Below are 17,103 nucleotides of genomic sequence, written 5' to 3' on the forward strand. Positions count from 1 at the left end.
GGCCCTCTTTTCTATTAGAGAATCCTCAAAGATTTAAGTGGTTAATACCTCATTCTTTCTGCAATAAGGGTCATTTTACCCAAAATCACTGTCTACAACGGTTTTATATCAAGACCTATAGTACCCTGACATATTGTCAATATGGGGACTGCCAAGATACTTTCTCTTGACCTTTGCAGAGGGATATTTGTACCGCAGTCTTGAACTTATATCCTGACGTTTGAAATGTTTATAAAGGTTAACAGTACCTTTAGAAAAAAAAGAGAGAGAAGGAAAGATGAAAAAATGGTTTCAAGCAAAACCATAACCATACACAAAAGTAATTCTGTTTATACTGCCTATTCTGAACTAATCATCCTTGAATAGATCTAGTTCAAGATTTTAATCATCAGTGCTATCTATTTTAAACTACTTTCTTTCCACTTAAAAAAAGAGTTGGACCACTGCTTTCTTTATTTCTAAAGTTGTTTAGCTTTGCTTCATATATTTCTCAGCCAGGTGTACAGTATGCTTGCAATAATGTAAAGAGAGTTATTATGTAATTCAGCATAAGCTATAGTCATGGACACAAAATACTCACTGACTTTGTAGTTTGGGTCTAGTAAGACTGTAAAATAAATTCATACTTTCATCCTGGGCCAAATTTATTCACTCATTATACCCCATGAAATCTTATTGTAGAAGTAAATGGAGTTTAACTTGGTAGAGTTTGTATCATTAAATGAGGGAAAAGCTATAAACAGAAATACCAGGCTGAGTCTGAATAGTCCCCACATTAACACCAAATACATTTTTATAGTAGTTTGTGAATTAGCATGCAATTATAAAAACAATTAGTAAATGATCATATTTCCATTATTTCTGTTTTAACACACATAAGAGTCTTTGACAGCAGTTGATCTTATATAAGATTTGAATTTTTAATAAAACTTATAATATAATCCCTGTACACTCACTAAAGACTCTCAAATTCTGAGAGGTTACCTTGATCAGAGGACAAAACTGGTGGCATTTCTTACTTATGCAAGAATACCAAACGTTATACCATGTTTGGTATCAACATGAAAACCATGCAAGTTTATATTTTAACAAAAGTCTCGGCATTGGCTAATCTCTGTTCCTGTTTAGTTCTGTAATGAGTTTCATGACTGGGGCTGATGTTTCCCAAAGACATGAGAGTAAGTGGGGGCTTCTTGATGTGATGGGAGGAGGAAATGTCCTCTATACTGTATATACCAGAGAGTCAAACTAACATTTTAGGTGACCAGTCCTCTAGTACTTTTCTGTCTAAGGCAATCATTAATCCCAAATTAGGATATATGCATGGCCGGGCCATGTAAAGACAGTGACCAATGCTTAAAATAGGATCTACAGGAGGTAGACAGTAATAATTTGAATATAAGCATTACAAGATGCAGAGAAAACTTAGCCTCTCCAGGTCCCTCAGAGTTAGGCAGCCACTCAGGTAAGGAGTCAGAGAATGAACGTCTTTCTCAGTTTTGGTGACTCAGGCAAAATAGTTTTTTTTTCTTTTGAAAAAGAGAAGAGGTATTAATCCACTACTCAGGATGATCCAATGTATTAGTTTTCAGCAGTAGTGGGCATGACCATAAGGAGAACTGTAAATATGAAAGGACTTAAGCATGTTAAGCATTTAATAGCAGCAAAACTAGCCTTTGTTGAATTCCTGTGGTGCTTTTCTTGAGCACTTGACATTTATGAGTCTCTTTATGAACCAAGCCCTGAGTAAAAGTTTCCTGGGGTTTGTTAGTGAAAACTATACTTAATTGCTCAGTTTTTCTGGTGAAAAAGCACTGACTGAAAGATTTTTGCCTTGGTGTGGGTTCTCATCCACTGTAGAGATTCATCTCACATTCATCTGAAGCCAAAACTCAGCAATGAAGTAACACCAAGATAATTCAATCAAAGGAGACCCTGAATTATTTTGTGCATACATTCAGTTATTACCCAGCTCTATGTTCTGCCTGGCTAGTGAGGCCAGTATTTCCTTACAATACCATTCTAAAATAAAACTAGGACTAACAAAGTAGTGAGGGGTAAAACATTATTGGATTCCATATCACAGTATAATTTATTCCTTTGATTTCAAAAAAAAAGTAAGGATAATTTATACCAGGGAATTTCTATACCATTGTGTTGATCAATTGTCATTAATTATTATGGGTATTATAATGGCACAGGAATATATGCTTCTTTTGTACTAGGTACTGTGCAAATGTGATCAAAATTTTTTCCAGTTCTTAAGAGCTTTTATTCTAAAAAGGCAAGGCAGACTGATGATGCAGGAGAAAGTTATACAGAGGTGAATGCCATCTATTCAAGGTCAGTGTCAGTCTTTGATTGAGAAGTATGGATGATAAGAAAAGAAAGGTAACAATTAAACTAAATATATTTTTTGGAAAAGAGTATAGAAAGCTATAACCTTGAATTCACATTTAAAAAGAACTCTAAATATTCACTTGCCTGAAATCTTTGATTGGCACAGTGTTTGCATTTGCAGGAACCATCGCGTGCTGGATTATAGTACTTCAAAGAGTAGGACTCAGCTTTCACTGTGAAATCTTGTGTACACGCCCATTGTTAAGGCATATTTCTTTTCAAATTAATATCCTGCAGAAAAGTTGCAGATGAAAGAGGAGATCTATTTAAATGGTTACTTTCCTTAAAAAAAAAAAAAAAAAAAAAAAAAAAAAACATGGTACTAATCCTCATATTCTTTTCCTTCCCTCTTCATCTTCATTTCTGATTATTTTCATGAGAGACAACAGGTGAAATTCCAATAACAGGTAAATATCAAAATTCTCTGCTATGTCTTGTGGAAATATTTTATGAACATACCAGTACTGAAGAACACACAACATTCATCAGCAATGAACTATGCCGATGTAAACCAGAGCAGGTAAACTAAGAGCATTGCAGCTTCTCAGCTCTCTGCCACTCAAAGACTATTTTATTAGCTGATTATTTTATCTGATTTTCACTGTTTATCTTCTGTAGCATGTTTTTGGTGAGCTAGACACAAGTGATCAGCACTGAGCAAGCTAGCGTTAATCAGATAACACAGGCACTATCAGACATTGAACAAAGCATTGCTATAACTAACTGCTTGAATCAGATGAAGTGAAAATGAATGTTTTGAAGGCAGCCTGCCAGTTTTCTACTATGGTCAACAGGGAATACTGAAATAGGCTCAGGCGCCTGCAGCAATACACCTTACTTAATTTCAATCTGTCTCATTGAATGGAGTCACAGACCAAATGTCTGTGTTTGGGGGCTTAGAATAAGGATGACAAAAAGAAGAAAAAACACATTCTAAGCAAGTGTATAGTTTGAGAAAAAATAAATAAATCACATAAATAAGTATCTACTGCTGCAGGGCTTCAGAATGGTCATATCTGGTAGTTCTGGTCCATCTACCTCCACATCCAATTGTTTGTTTGTTTGTTTCAGACAATTGAGTTTACTGGGGGAAAGAGAGTAAAAAACAGTAGGCAAAAGGATCCTTCCATGATGCATTTAGGCAATAAACAGTTTGGCAATTCTGGCACAAGTTAGAGAATTTCAGAATTTTAGTGCCCAAAGTCCCTATAAGGAGTTTCCTAACTTCTCTACAACCTGCAATATTCTGTCTATTTCCAAAGACTGTTCAGAAAGTCCAGAACTGCTACTGCCACTGGGGTAGCAGCTGTTATTGTAATAAAGATATATTGTATACATGCCATGAGACACATTTAGCTCAGTTATTATTCCAGGAAAATTACTGGGAAAATCAGCTTTGTGCAATGTGCTTATTGTGAGAAGCTCATATTTCTGATAACTGTCACTTAATGTTGTTTCCTTGTAAATCTTTCTAGCCACGAAAAAAACAAAGACACCTAAGGAAAAAGAAGGTAGGAAGTTTCTCTGTGTGTGCCCATATATGTAGAAGATTACAATAAAAATAGTTTCAAATTACAATTTTATATGTATTTCTGTATGAAATAACTCCTGAAAGATCCATGTTAATTTTCAAAGTATTTTACTTGAAAAGTCTAGGCAATAATCTATTAAAAAATCAGTCAATTTACCAACCAATTTACCAATTTACCTTTCTATTTTTCTTGATAGAAAAAACAACTGAGAAGAGACATCTGAAAGATGAAAAACACAAAGGTAATACAATGATGAAAATCTCTTCAAAAATCAGTTTTTTTTTTAATGGGATTGGAAAGAGCAGCTTTGTTAGCATTTCTAAATATATACAAGTGCACCAAAATGGTGAAATTTTGCATAAATCCCCAGTAATTGAAAGTCTGATGGCTCTGAGTGTTGGTGTCAAGGATTACAGCTGCACATCCCATCTAGCTGCAGTGGTACCCCACCTATGACCCCAAATCTGGCACATCATTAGCCCAACTGCAGGATCCTCCTGCACAATGTCCACTGTTAAATGGGTTATGAATCCCCAGCTGGTCTGCCACAATGCTCCTTGGTGAGGTGCTACAAAGTTCATTTCCATAGCTTGTGTGCTGATCATGATCATGAGCTTCATTTTGTAGAATAACTACATTGATAATAAGAGAAACTTTGCATATGTAAGATATACTTCAGGGTCACCTATATTCCCACTAACCTGTTGGACAAAGCACTGCCTTGATTGTAATATGCAGAGGAATGGTTTCTGCTACATCTCTGAAGATAACCAGTAGTAATATCAGACTAGTACGTTAGTGGTCTAAGACAAAGATGTCCTCTCTATATTGGTTAAATGCAGTGAGTTTTTCACAGAGGTGAAGATTTGAAGCCTGACCTGCACAATTAAGTCTTCAAAAGCAACTATGTGCTATGAACGTTGATACTTGTGTATGCCACTTGCTTATACCACTCGTATATAAATATTGTATACAGAAGTCCTGGCACTTCAAAGGACAACAGTTGTGTACTGGTGAGAGTTTACTAAATTAGTCTCTAGAAGCAGTTTGCTTCTATGAGGTTACTAGACATAAAGTTTCTGAAAGAGAAGATTAATTTATCAATGTTTTGTTTAGGTGTTCCGCCAGTAAAAGAAGTTCCACGACATCACAACCTGACAGCAGGTAAACAATTTTTATTTTTTTTTTTGAAAGGACGTTTGTTTTCCATTCCAGTATCTTCATTTTATTATTGTTGTTGTTGTTGCAGTTGTTGTTAGGGTTGTCGCTCTTACAGTCTTTTCATATCTCTCATTCAAGTCAAGGGGACACGATGTGAGGCAAGCCAAGAAAATCAAACCCATAAATATTATTCTTGTGGAGAATGTTGTGCTCAGATGGTATTGTTTTATCACCTTCCTAAACTCAGTTCATTATGTTATAAACCAAGCAGCATATAATTGACAGTGCATTATCTAAAATAAGCATATGCTCCTCATAGAAAATCTGTTCCATAACAAAACCGCATAAGGAGGAATGTGTTCAGTTTATTTTCTCTCACAAAAATAAATAGTCTCACCTCACTTAGGCCCTCATTCTCTCAGAAAAAGATGAATAAGAGGAGGGAGACTGAGAAGTACATCTCCCCACATTGCATTATCCATTAGCTCAATGTTTTTCCTAATTTATGATAAAATTAATATTCCTTGTATGATTCATACTAGACAAGGATGTAAGTCTTTAATCTCACCTGTGAGGTATAACCAGTTTACCAACAAAATATGAACTAAATATTAATATATACAACAAAATACAACTTTGTTGTCTTAACTGAGGAAACAATTTTACCTCAAATCATTCTGACCACTTTGTTGTATGGGTGTTTTTGTGTGTGTGTGCTGTGTTGTTGTTTTTTTGATCTTGTTTATTATAGGTAAAATGTTTTAGGATCCTATATACATGATGTAAAATATGTGATGTATGTGTAAATATAAGTATTTATGTATGCAGACATGTATATATGTGCTTAAGCTTAAAATATTTAAATAATCATAAAAAACTGGTAGTTAAATGAAAACCATGTACACAACAATCAGACATCGAGGAAATGAAATTGTGAATGAAATATTAAGATCAAGCGCCCAAATGTTAGCAGTTAGCATGTGTAGTTTATGAAAATACTTGCACCTTGCACATATAGCTCGCAAGACTTTATTATCTGAGGGCTACTAAATTTATATAAAAGAATGGCTTAGTTATTTTTTATTTACTTTTTAATGAGTAATGTATGCAGTTCTAGAGTCAGGTATATACCTTTTTTAAAAAAAAAAAAATCCTTTTAAGAATTCTGTGGTTAACAGATAGATACAGAAGGTAGAATCTATACTAGCAGAAGTCTTAGTTATTTTAATAATATAGAATCATAGAATCATAGAAACACTCCACCACCTCCCTGGGCAGGCAGTTCCAGGGCCTGAGAGAAGAGGCCAAACCCCTCCTCATCACAAGGTCCTTTCAGGAAGCTGTAGAGTGCAATGAGGTCTCCCCTGAGCCTCCTCTTCTCCAGACTAAACAATCCCAGTTCCCTCAGCCGCTCCTCACAGATTGTGTTCCAGGCCCTTCACCAGTTTTTTTGCCCTTCTCTGGACATGCTCCAGGACCTTGGTGTTCTTGTAGTGGAGGGGACCAAAGCTGAACACAGTGCTCAAGGTGCAGCCTCACCAAAGCTGAGTATAGGGGGATGATCACCTCCCTGCTCCTGCTCCGCAACACTATTTCTAATACGGGCCAGGATGCCATTGGCCTTCTTGGCCACTCAGGCACACTGCCGGCTCATGTTCAGCCAAACATCAATCAATACTCCCAAGTCCCTTTCCTCTTCACAGTCTTCTAGCCACTCTGCTCCAAGCCTATAGTGTTGCATGGGGTTATTGTGGACAAAATGCAGGATCTGGCACTTGGCCTTATTTAACCTCATCTTATTCACCTCAGCCCAGCAGTCCAGATCCCTCTGAAGGGCCACTCTACCCTCAGGCAGATCGACACTACTTCCCAACTTGGTGTCGTCTGCAAACATACTGAGGGTACGCTCAATCCCCTCATCCAGGTTATCAAGATATTAAACAAGATAGGCCCCAGTACCAACCCATGGGGGACATAACTTGTAACGGGACACCAGCTGGACTTAAGTACATTAACTACAAACCACTTGGCACAGCCCTCCAGCCAGTTTTTTATCCAGAGAACAGTATACCTGTCCAGGCCATGGGCAGCCATTTTCCCCAGGAGAATACTGTGGGAGACCGTGTCAATGTCTTTGCTGAAGTCTAAGTAGACAACATCAACAGCCCTTCCCTCATTTACCAGTCTGGTCACATGATCGTAGAAGGAGATGAGGTTGGAGAAGCATGACCTGCCTTTCATGAACATGTGCTGGCTGGGCCTGATCGCCTAGGTTCCACACAAGTGCCATGTGATCTCACCCAAAATGATTTGCTCCATAACTTCCTCAGGAACCAGTCTGACAGGCCTGTAGTTCCCCGTGAACTCCTTACAGCCCTTCTTGTACATGGGAGTCACATTGGCAAGCCTCCAGTCCTCTGGGACCTCTCCAGGAACTCTGATAGATGGTGGAAAGTGGTTTGGCAATTACCAGCTCCCTCAGCACCCTAGACTGGAGCTCATCTGGTCCCATGGACTTGTGACATTCCGGATAGAGGAGCGGGTCTCTAACTGCCTCTTCCTGGATCACAGTGGGGAGGATTCTCTACCTGAATCACAGAGGACTTCCAGGTCAGGAAGTAAAGTACTCTGAGGATAACTGATCTGACTACTAAAGACAGATGTAAAGAAGGCATTGAGAACCTCAGCCTTATTGTTAACCTCTCCTGCTGCAACAAGTAAAGGATGGAAATTTTCCTTGGTTCTTCTCTTGCTGTAAATAAATTTGTAAAAGGATTTCTTGTTCTCTTCTACTGCAGAGGCCAATCTGAGTCCAAGATGGGCTTCTGCCTTTCTAAGTTCCTCTCTGCATATCTTAGCAACTTCCTTGTAGTCGCCCCAAGTAGCTTGTCCTTTCTTCCAGCAGACATAGACTCTTTTTCTCCCAGAGTCTCAATAAATGTTCCCCGTTCATCCATGCCGGTCTTCTTCCTCTCCAGCTCGCTTTATAGGACACAGGAATGGCCTCTTCCTGTGCCTTTAAAATTTCCTTCTTGAGGAGTGATATATACTATTACTCATAATAAATAAGTAAATAAAAGCAAAGATTTTGCCAGGAGTAAAAAAATAAATAAATAAAATGAATTTTCTTATACAGCAAAATTCCAAATTCAATGTAAAATCAGAATGTACTAAAACTTGTTGGCCACTGTACTGTCTCTTGCACCCTGTACTGTAAATCTTGTATCATTGAATAACTGTGTTGCCCTGGTTTTCATTTACAGTAATTGCTGTGATTGGTTAATTTAATTGCACATTATCATTGTGCAATTACTCTTGACTAGATATTTGCTAGATCATAAACAGCTCTGTGCGAACAGAGCCTTTGCAAACAGAACTTTATATAAGTATTTTCAATATATTCTTTGCCCACTAAAGAGAATGAGTTAGTTTTCTGTAAGTGGATGAGAAGTTTCCAGAAGAACATCAAAGTGATTTTTCCTTCTGAATGTTATTCTATGGTATTTACTCAGTTTGAGAATTTAAAAGTTGAGACCAAATCCTAGGTTATGTACACTTGTGTTGGAACTTGATTTCTTTTTCCTGCGTTATTTGAAGACGAAGTCAGTGCATTCCATTGCAGTAAATAGTAATACTTTCTCTTGATAAATAGAAGTAGAAAAGGATTTACACATTCTGAGCTAATCTAAAAATTTAAATAGTAAGTCTTCTTTTGACTTTCAAAAGCTGAATATATTAGATTCACATAGACTTAGATTTTGATCACAAATCCTTCAACCTTTTCCTGGTATTAAAAAGCAATCACATAAAAAGAAATAAGCAATTTTGAAAGCTGCATATGTCTTTGACTTTAGAAAGTTCCACATTTAGACAGAATTTTTAGCAGGTATATATGTTTCATATAAGCAGTGGTGGTGTGTTCAGTAGACACTAAATTTCACTCCCATGTAGTGATGCAAGCAATTACTTAAAATCCTTTCCCCTTTTTTTCCTGTCCTAAATGTGTTCACTGACATGTCCTAAATGTGAACACTGATACCTGTGTTCAGGCTGAAATTTATGCACACAAGAAATAGGAATTGTTAGGAATAGTGGTTGTTGTTGTTGTTTGTTTGTTTGTTTGTTTTCTTCTGCCTTATATTAAATATATTCACAAGCAGACTCTGGAAGTAAAATTTGAGGTGTCCAATTTCAGTTTTTTAGTGAGAGTTGTCTTCCATACATTTTATATGAACAATTGTATATGTCCTTTTTTTTTTTTTTTTTAATATTCACACCAGAGTATGAAAATTTAAAGTAAGTTGATTACATTTATTTCTATTACCATGCAACTGTCCTTGTGGCTGAAAGCTCAGGAAACACTGTGTCTTGCATTTGTCATACTGTTAGTTAATGAGATTGACATTTTTCTGTCCTGTTCTCTTAGCCCACAGATGTGCAAGTGTGGGAGAAATAGGAGAAACAGTGATGGAAGAGTTTGAAAAATAAGATAAAATGAGATTGATACTGATCCCATATAAAATGAGATTGATACTGATCCCATATAAACTGGTTGAATTACATAAATGTGTGGATAGTTTTCAAGGTAAATAAAAATCAAATTAGTCATGCTAATTTTCCTGGCATCCTGTGTCATATATAGTCTTAGATAATTCATGCATCTACTCTCATCAATTGTTAAGAGGTTTAAAATTTCTTAGACATGAGAGCTTCTATACTTACTCTCTAGTTAATGAAGTTGTACCTCATTGAAAAGTAAAATTATTGTTAAAGAGAGTTGGAATATCCTTTATCTGAGAGAAAAAATAATAATAATAATAATAATAATAATTTCATCACTTTATCAGCAAAAGATTGCACATATCCACCACTGCATGAAAACCTCAGCAACTCCAATGGATGAAGTTACTATATGTCTGTGGTGATTGGTTTGTTACCATAAAATTGTTTAATTTACTTGCACTTTCTGTCTCCCTGTAACATATTTGCCAATGAAAAGGTGATTAGCAAATCTGAAAAAAACAGAATCTGAACTATTTAATGTGAGAGCCATTTATGAGACCTTCAAGGATGTTTCTTCAATGCTGAGGGGACATAAACAGCAGTGCCATCTATAAGATTTTTTTTTCACTTGTTATTTTTTGATGGAGAATGAGACTACTTTATTTTTTTCCCCTTCATTATGAATAATTTGAAGAATTTAGGTATTTGGAGTACAGTTTATTTCACTGTTCTGAAGTTGCAGTCTCTGTTAATATCATTAAGCACAAATATATTGGCCCTGTTCTATAGAATACAAGCACTGAACTACTACTAACCTAATGCACAATAATGAAAAGAGAAGGGAAGGACTTCATCACTGAAAGATAGGTAACTTTCATTGATAGATAGGTGAGAAACTCATCATTTTGATTAACTGCAAATAATGTATTTTCTACTCTGCTTGTCATCCAGATAGTCTGTATATCTCATAGGTACAGTGGTTCTGGTATTCTGTCAGTAACTTCTTTGAGAACTCCAGCTGCACAAACTCAGAGTCCTGAAGTTGACCATCTGAATACAACTTTATCAGAGAAGTTGAACAAAAATTTTGAAAAGATATTAACTAAGTCCTCTCTAAAAATAGAATAATAGACCAATAAAGGAACCATTAACAATAGCAGCTGTATGTCTGAGGGTAATAATGAAAACAGTACTAACATCCTTGAAATAGCTTACATTACTGATTCATCTTTTTTTTTTTTTTTTTTTTTTTTTTTTTTTTTCCACCAGAATTCAGCCATAAATCACTAATATTAATATTATGTTTCCTGGACATGAGAATGTGTACCATTGGCTGGAAGATAATAGAAGGGACCGGCAACTTTAAGGGTTTCAAAATTTTTTTGTATAATTTCAGTGCTCATTCATTTACAAGAACTGTGTCTATGATCATAGTGTCCTCTCATGCAATAAAATCTTCCTGGGTGCTCACCACTCTGCAGTGTAAGCACATGACATGAGAGCAGGACAAGCTGTGCACTAATGCTGCTTTCAAGAGAGTCTGTGTAGAGCAGTCTTTGTGCTGCAGGCATACACCTTTCACAGACAAGCCATGAATGACTCAATGTTTCAGGTTTGTTCACATTATGAGGATGAGGCTGCATATCAAAGCTTTCCAATAACCTGGTGTTAGTTATTTCACCATTCTGAAGCTTATTTTTAAATAAATGATTGGAGACTAATTCTCAGCAGGCTTGTCCAAGCAGAGACGCAGTGTAATACGAGGTATAAGGTTAAGGAGCTGTTAATGCTAAATGATTGAGTGGTCACTTATTAACAACTTAGGTGACCTTGAATTAATCTGGTTGAACCTATTTTGAAATCAAATTGAGGAAAATTTCACTGGGGTTGCTATAATTCTGAATGAGTACCCACACAACGCCTTTTGTATAGACTAAGTAATCCATTTCAAAAGTTAATTTGAATTAATATTCCTGAATTATTAACTGAAAAATATGCATCCTGATGTTGAGTATAAGTTTGTGTTTCCAGGCTATCATCAGTATAGTCTACTCCAGTGGACAAATCACAATTATTTGGTGCAATTCTTAATTAGTGAAAACAAAACTGGCAGCAGATACTGTGAAATATCTTAAAGAAGCCAGACTATTGAGCTCATACAGTTTCTTTCTTTCTTTCTCTTTTTTCCCTTTTCCTGGAACTGTATGAATTCAGGGTGAGGAAGACATTCTAATATATCTTCATCTTTCATTGTAAGGAGCACGCGGGTATGCATCCTCACCTGAAGCACTGAAATACGTGCATATTCACACAAGTTCCACGGTCAATGAGAGGGAAACTTCTCCAATGTGTTACTCACGCCTCCAAAATCTGAATTGACTCCTAGCATTACTTCATGTGGCTAGAGCTAAACCCAGAATGCAGCGCCTTAAGTGTCTGATGTTGGGCCTATCAGGGTTGTATTTATGTTGCAGTTTGTCACTGTCTTTCCTGCATTTTTAGTGGCATAAAAATCATAGAACCATAAAATATCTTGAGTTGGAAGGGGTCAACGAGTATCACTGAGACCAAGTCCTGCCTCTGCACAGGATCACCCAAAAAATCAGGCAGTATTTCTGACAGCATTGTCCAGATGCTTCTTGAACTCCAGTAGGCTTGGTGCACTTACCTGGGGAGCCTGTCCCAGTGCCCAACCACTCTCTGGGTGCAGAACCTTTCCCTAACACCCAGCCTGACCCTCCCCTGTCCCAGCTCCATGCCGTTCCCTCGGGTCCTGTTGCTGTCCCCAGAGAGCAGAGCTCAATGCCTGCCTCTCCACTCCCCTTGTGAAGAAGCTTGCAGGCCACCATGAGGCCTCCCCTCAGCCTGCTCTTTAGACAGAACAAACAAAGTGACTTCAGCCACTCCTCATATGTCTTGCCCTCTATACCCTTCACCATCTTTGTAGCCCTCCTTTGGACATGTTTTAATAGTTTTATGTCCTTCTTATACTGTGGTGCCCAAAGCTGCACACAGTACTTGAGGTGATGCTGCAACAGTGCAGAACAGAGTGAAACAATTTCCCTCAATTGGCTAGCAGTGCAGTGACTGATGCACCCCAGGATATGCAGAGGTCCAGTTGGCCCTTTTGGCTGTCAGGGAGCATGGCTGACTCATGAATAAGAACTTTTTGTTGACCAAAACCCCCAGATCCCTTTTCACAGGGCTGCTTTTCAGCCTCTCATTCCCCTGTTTGTATATATACCCAGTTTCATCCTTCCCCAGGTACAGAATCTGGCACTTGCTCTTGTTAAACTTCATATTGTTGGTGATGGCCCAGCTCTCTAATTTGCATCTCTCTGCAGGGCCTCTCTACCCTTGAGGCAGTCAACCACTCCTCTCAGTTTAGTGTCATTGCAGACTTACTCAGTATTCCTTCAAGTCCTACATCCAAGTCATTTATGAAAACTTTAAAGAGAACTGGACCTAAAAAGGAGCTCTGCAAAACCCCACTAGTGACTGGCCACTAACCTGATGTAACCACTTTTACTATAACCCTCTGAGCCCAACTCATCTGCCAATTGTTCACCCATTATATTATGCATTTATCTAGATGTATGGTGGCCATTATTTATTTATGTGTTTGTTTGTTTGTTTGTTTTTATTTTTTGATAGAGCTCTTGCAATGACATCAGCCAAGTCTCTTAGTACCTTGGGATGAATCCAGTCAGGTCCCATAGACTTGTAAGCATCCAGTTGGAGCAGCAAGTCCCACACAAGTATGGGGTTAGCTGGAAGTTTATCATTACTGCACTAACAATACTGATAAAATCCGATCCTATATTGCTGACTACCAAATATCACTGTTGTCTTATGTAAACAACACAGCAGACTATGAAAAAATCCAACCAATTTTAATAGACTTTGAACCAGGCCTCCATGAATTTTGGGACATTCTTAAATATCGTTCTGTGAATGGTTTCATTAGTCTGCTCCTATCTTTTGATAATAAAAGAAATAATGGCAGTACCAGACTCTCTTGAAAGCTTAATGTTAACAAAATTGTAAAGAACAATGTGCAATCTGATCATTGCTATGTTTTGTTGGAAGTCTGTGCTACATGTTGTACTCTTATATCTTCCATGTGTTTATTATCTAACAAAAAGAATTTTTACTAAATTTTGGGGGAATGCCACACTTTGGGAATATTCACCCATTTATGTGAAAACTACATTTGTGAGCAGTGACCATAACATGGAACACAACACTTTTCTGTAAACACATAGCTTATTATTATGGTTTAGCCCCAACAGGCAACTCAGCCCCATGCAGCTGCTCTCTCACTCTTCCCAGGTGGGATGGAGGAAAGAATCAGAAAAGTTAAAATGTGAGAATTCATGGATTGAGATAAAGACAGTTTACTAGGTCAAGCAAAAGCTGTGTGTGCAAGCAAAGAAAAACACGGAACCCATTCACTACTTCCCATCAGCATGCAAGTGTTCAGCCACTTCCAGAAAAGCAGGGTTTATCACATTTAACAGTTTCTTGGGAAGACAAATGTCATAATTGTGAACGTCCAGTCCCTCCACTTCTTTACCCCATTTTTTATTGCTGAGTATGACACCATATAATATGGAATATCTCTTTGGTCAGGCTGGGCAAGCTGCTCTGGCTGTGTCCCCTCCCAGCTTCTGCTGCACCCCCAGCTTCCTCGCTCACCAGGCAGCACAAGAAGCAAAAAAGTCTTTGGCTCTTTGTAAACACTGCTCTACAACAACTAAAAACATTGGTGTGTTATCACCACTATTTTAATCAAAACTCCAAAACATAGCATTATGTGAACCTCTACAAAGAAAATTAACTTTGTGCCAGCTAAATCCATGATACTTATTTCTACATAAATCCGTCTTACTAGATAATGCAAGAGCCAGTTGGTGAAATAAAGATTTTTTTTTGCATCCTTAAATGGACGTCAGTTGTCACCTGTCATATTCAACTTAAAAGTACAAATAATAAGTTTCACCTTTTATTCTGGACATCAGTTTTGTTATAATAATGACCTAATTCATTGAGTTTTGTTATCATGCTTTCAAAATAGCAGTGACTTTGGTAAGTAGCTAATGATAACAGTTTTTAAGCAGCTCTGGACTTAGGATTTATATATTTTTTACTGTTTCCTTTTTTTTTTTTTTTTTTTTCCTATAACTAAGTAAAATATTACAAGAAATGACCTTCCATTGCTATTGATTTCATACATTTACAACATGTCTGGCACCAAGAAAGTGGTATTAAAGACATATATTACTTTGTACTGATATTATTTTTGTCCCATTGATTTAAACATTGATAAAGAAACATTGATCAATATATATATATATTTAACAATTTTCCTGAGTGAGTTGGGACCACAGAGACTCATAAGGAATGGAACAACGTTCTGTGTCTTTTTGCTCACTGTTGAGTGCTCAGTTTTAGAGGAAGTGCCTTTAGTCTTTCAATGTATAACTTTTTTACCTCCTCCATTTACTAGCAACATGGAACAGCTGCTTGTTAGCAATCATGACACTCAGCAAACCCTGGCCATCAAAGCACATTACCTTGTTATGCCATGGGTGGAGATTCCAGAGTTGAATGGGTTTTTGCATTTCACTTTTCCATTCATTAATGTCTTTCAGGCTATTGCTATTTTTTTATTATTATTTTTTTCCTGGCCTTTAAATGGCAGGGCATTTTTTCCAGATAACTTCTGGTACAATGTTGCTCACAGTACTTTAAAGAAGTGTAAATGGCACAACTGTTAAGCTCATATTCTGTATGCTCATAATATTTGCAGCACAAGAGAATCATGCAACCATCTCCCATAGTCAGGTCAATGCTCCACAAATACTTAGAGCATCAGCAAGTGTTAAAATTCATTTTGTTCTTATCCACTCATGCTAATGAGTAATGAATAAAGTGTTTCTTGCTGAATTTTCTCTGCTTATCCTCTGTTACTCCCCTGCTGCTTTCAAATTTTGTCTGAATGAGGATGTTTACAAGAGACCAGGCATTTCTTTCCACAGAAGTGTGAGTGTGCTGCCGTGCTAGTACTGCAGTCCCAGAATGCTTGAAAAAGAGCTGTTGAGGAGTGCAATCTGAGTAATCATGGCTGTAATAACACCGTTGTTGCTAGTATTTAACTGTGCTACTCAGATACCATTAATATTTATTTTTATTAGATAAATTATTATTTGACAGACCACTTAATAAAATGGATAAGAATAGTTGATTGGTGTTTGCAAAGATGAGCAATTATTTACATTATATTGCAGACAGACACTTTTGAAAGTAGTTTTGAGAGCCACTTTCTGACCATTCATTTTCTTTTGTTATTCAAGATACAAAATAAGATCTGAAAGAATTACCTTAATGGAACAATTTTCCCTTCACAATGTTAGAAAAATGTCATTTGATTTAGAGTGTTAGTATTTCTTGCAGATATATAAGGTACATAAGAAACTTTTTCTTCTTTTTTCCTCTCTCCACCTTCCCATTAAGCACTCTAATTTCTGCAAACAGAAATAGCATGCCAGTAAACCTTCTTAATAGTAACAAATATTAATAATTGTTATAATTAAATAGTTGTTTCTTTATAATAAGAAAATTGAAAAGATTCATCCAAAAAGACAAGTCCAATTTTGGAAGTAATCCATGTTGTTTGGAATAGCTGCTATCTACACATGAACCATATTGTGAATTTAAGAAAGAGTATTTGCTCTTCTGCAAACGCTCTTAGCATTCAGCTTTGCTATTCAGAGGAATGTGAATATGGGATTTAAATAAGTGACATTTACACAGTGCAGCTAAGCACAAAGACTTACATTCTTGTGTTGGAAAGTGTGAAGGCAAAAAAAATGTGATATTTAGCAAGGATTCCCCACCACTTCCTCTCTTCATCTGCCCCCATGCTTTCTCTGTCAGTTTGCCAGAGTACAATTTTACTGAAATGAGGGAAAGAGCCCAAATTGTTTGAAAGAGAACACAGCAGAACAAGGGGGAAAATACATGCTTCTCTTCCTTACATTTTACTAAGTGAAAGAAAGTCTAGCTCTCCAGTCACTGGAGTAAGTTTTTATTGTTCATGCGTCGTTCAGTTTTGATTGCTGAACCAACACACCATATGTGTATTCCTCAGAAACAATCAGAAAGAAATAAGTAAAATTGTTAATGCTTTTCACTTATTTAGTATTGCTTGATAATTAGTTGCTTTTAATTATATGATTGCCTGAAATTTTGTGATTTGTTGAATTCTATTAGGAAAACCTCTAAGTGAAAAAAATTGTTTCAACTAGAAAACACTAGTAATAAAAATTTTCCTCACACATTGTCTGTAATTTTCCCCTAATAACCAAGCTGCTATTGCTTAAAGCTATTGCTTTTTAATTAATATTTTATTTGGTGGCATGCCTTAAAAACAGCTATTTGAGCCTTGTTGAATTGGGACTTTAACCATTGTAAAATGTAAATAGGGACACATTTGTGTTCTCTA

General features: G+C 36.8%; 1 protein-coding gene across 10 annotated transcripts in view; it reads left to right on the forward strand.

Annotated features, from left to right (window-relative positions):
* Positions 1 to 17,103, forward strand: part of TRDN (triadin) — a 245,228-nt gene that overhangs the window by 219,177 nt on the left and 8,948 nt on the right. For all 10 annotated transcript variants that reach the window (XM_035320873.1, XM_035320870.1, XM_035320877.1 and 7 more), the window contains 4 exons: positions 2,781 to 2,807; positions 3,876 to 3,911; positions 4,129 to 4,173; positions 5,049 to 5,096. In XM_035320873.1, the coding sequence (XP_035176764.1) occupies positions 2,781 to 2,807; positions 3,876 to 3,911; positions 4,129 to 4,173; positions 5,049 to 5,096 (156 nt within the window). The remainder of the gene's footprint in view (positions 1 to 2,780; positions 2,808 to 3,875; positions 3,912 to 4,128; positions 4,174 to 5,048; positions 5,097 to 17,103) is intronic.

Source organism: Oxyura jamaicensis, chromosome 3, assembly GCF_011077185.1.
Source record: "Oxyura jamaicensis isolate SHBP4307 breed ruddy duck chromosome 3, BPBGC_Ojam_1.0, whole genome shotgun sequence".
Taxonomy (NCBI): Eukaryota; Metazoa; Chordata; class Aves; order Anseriformes; family Anatidae; genus Oxyura; species Oxyura jamaicensis.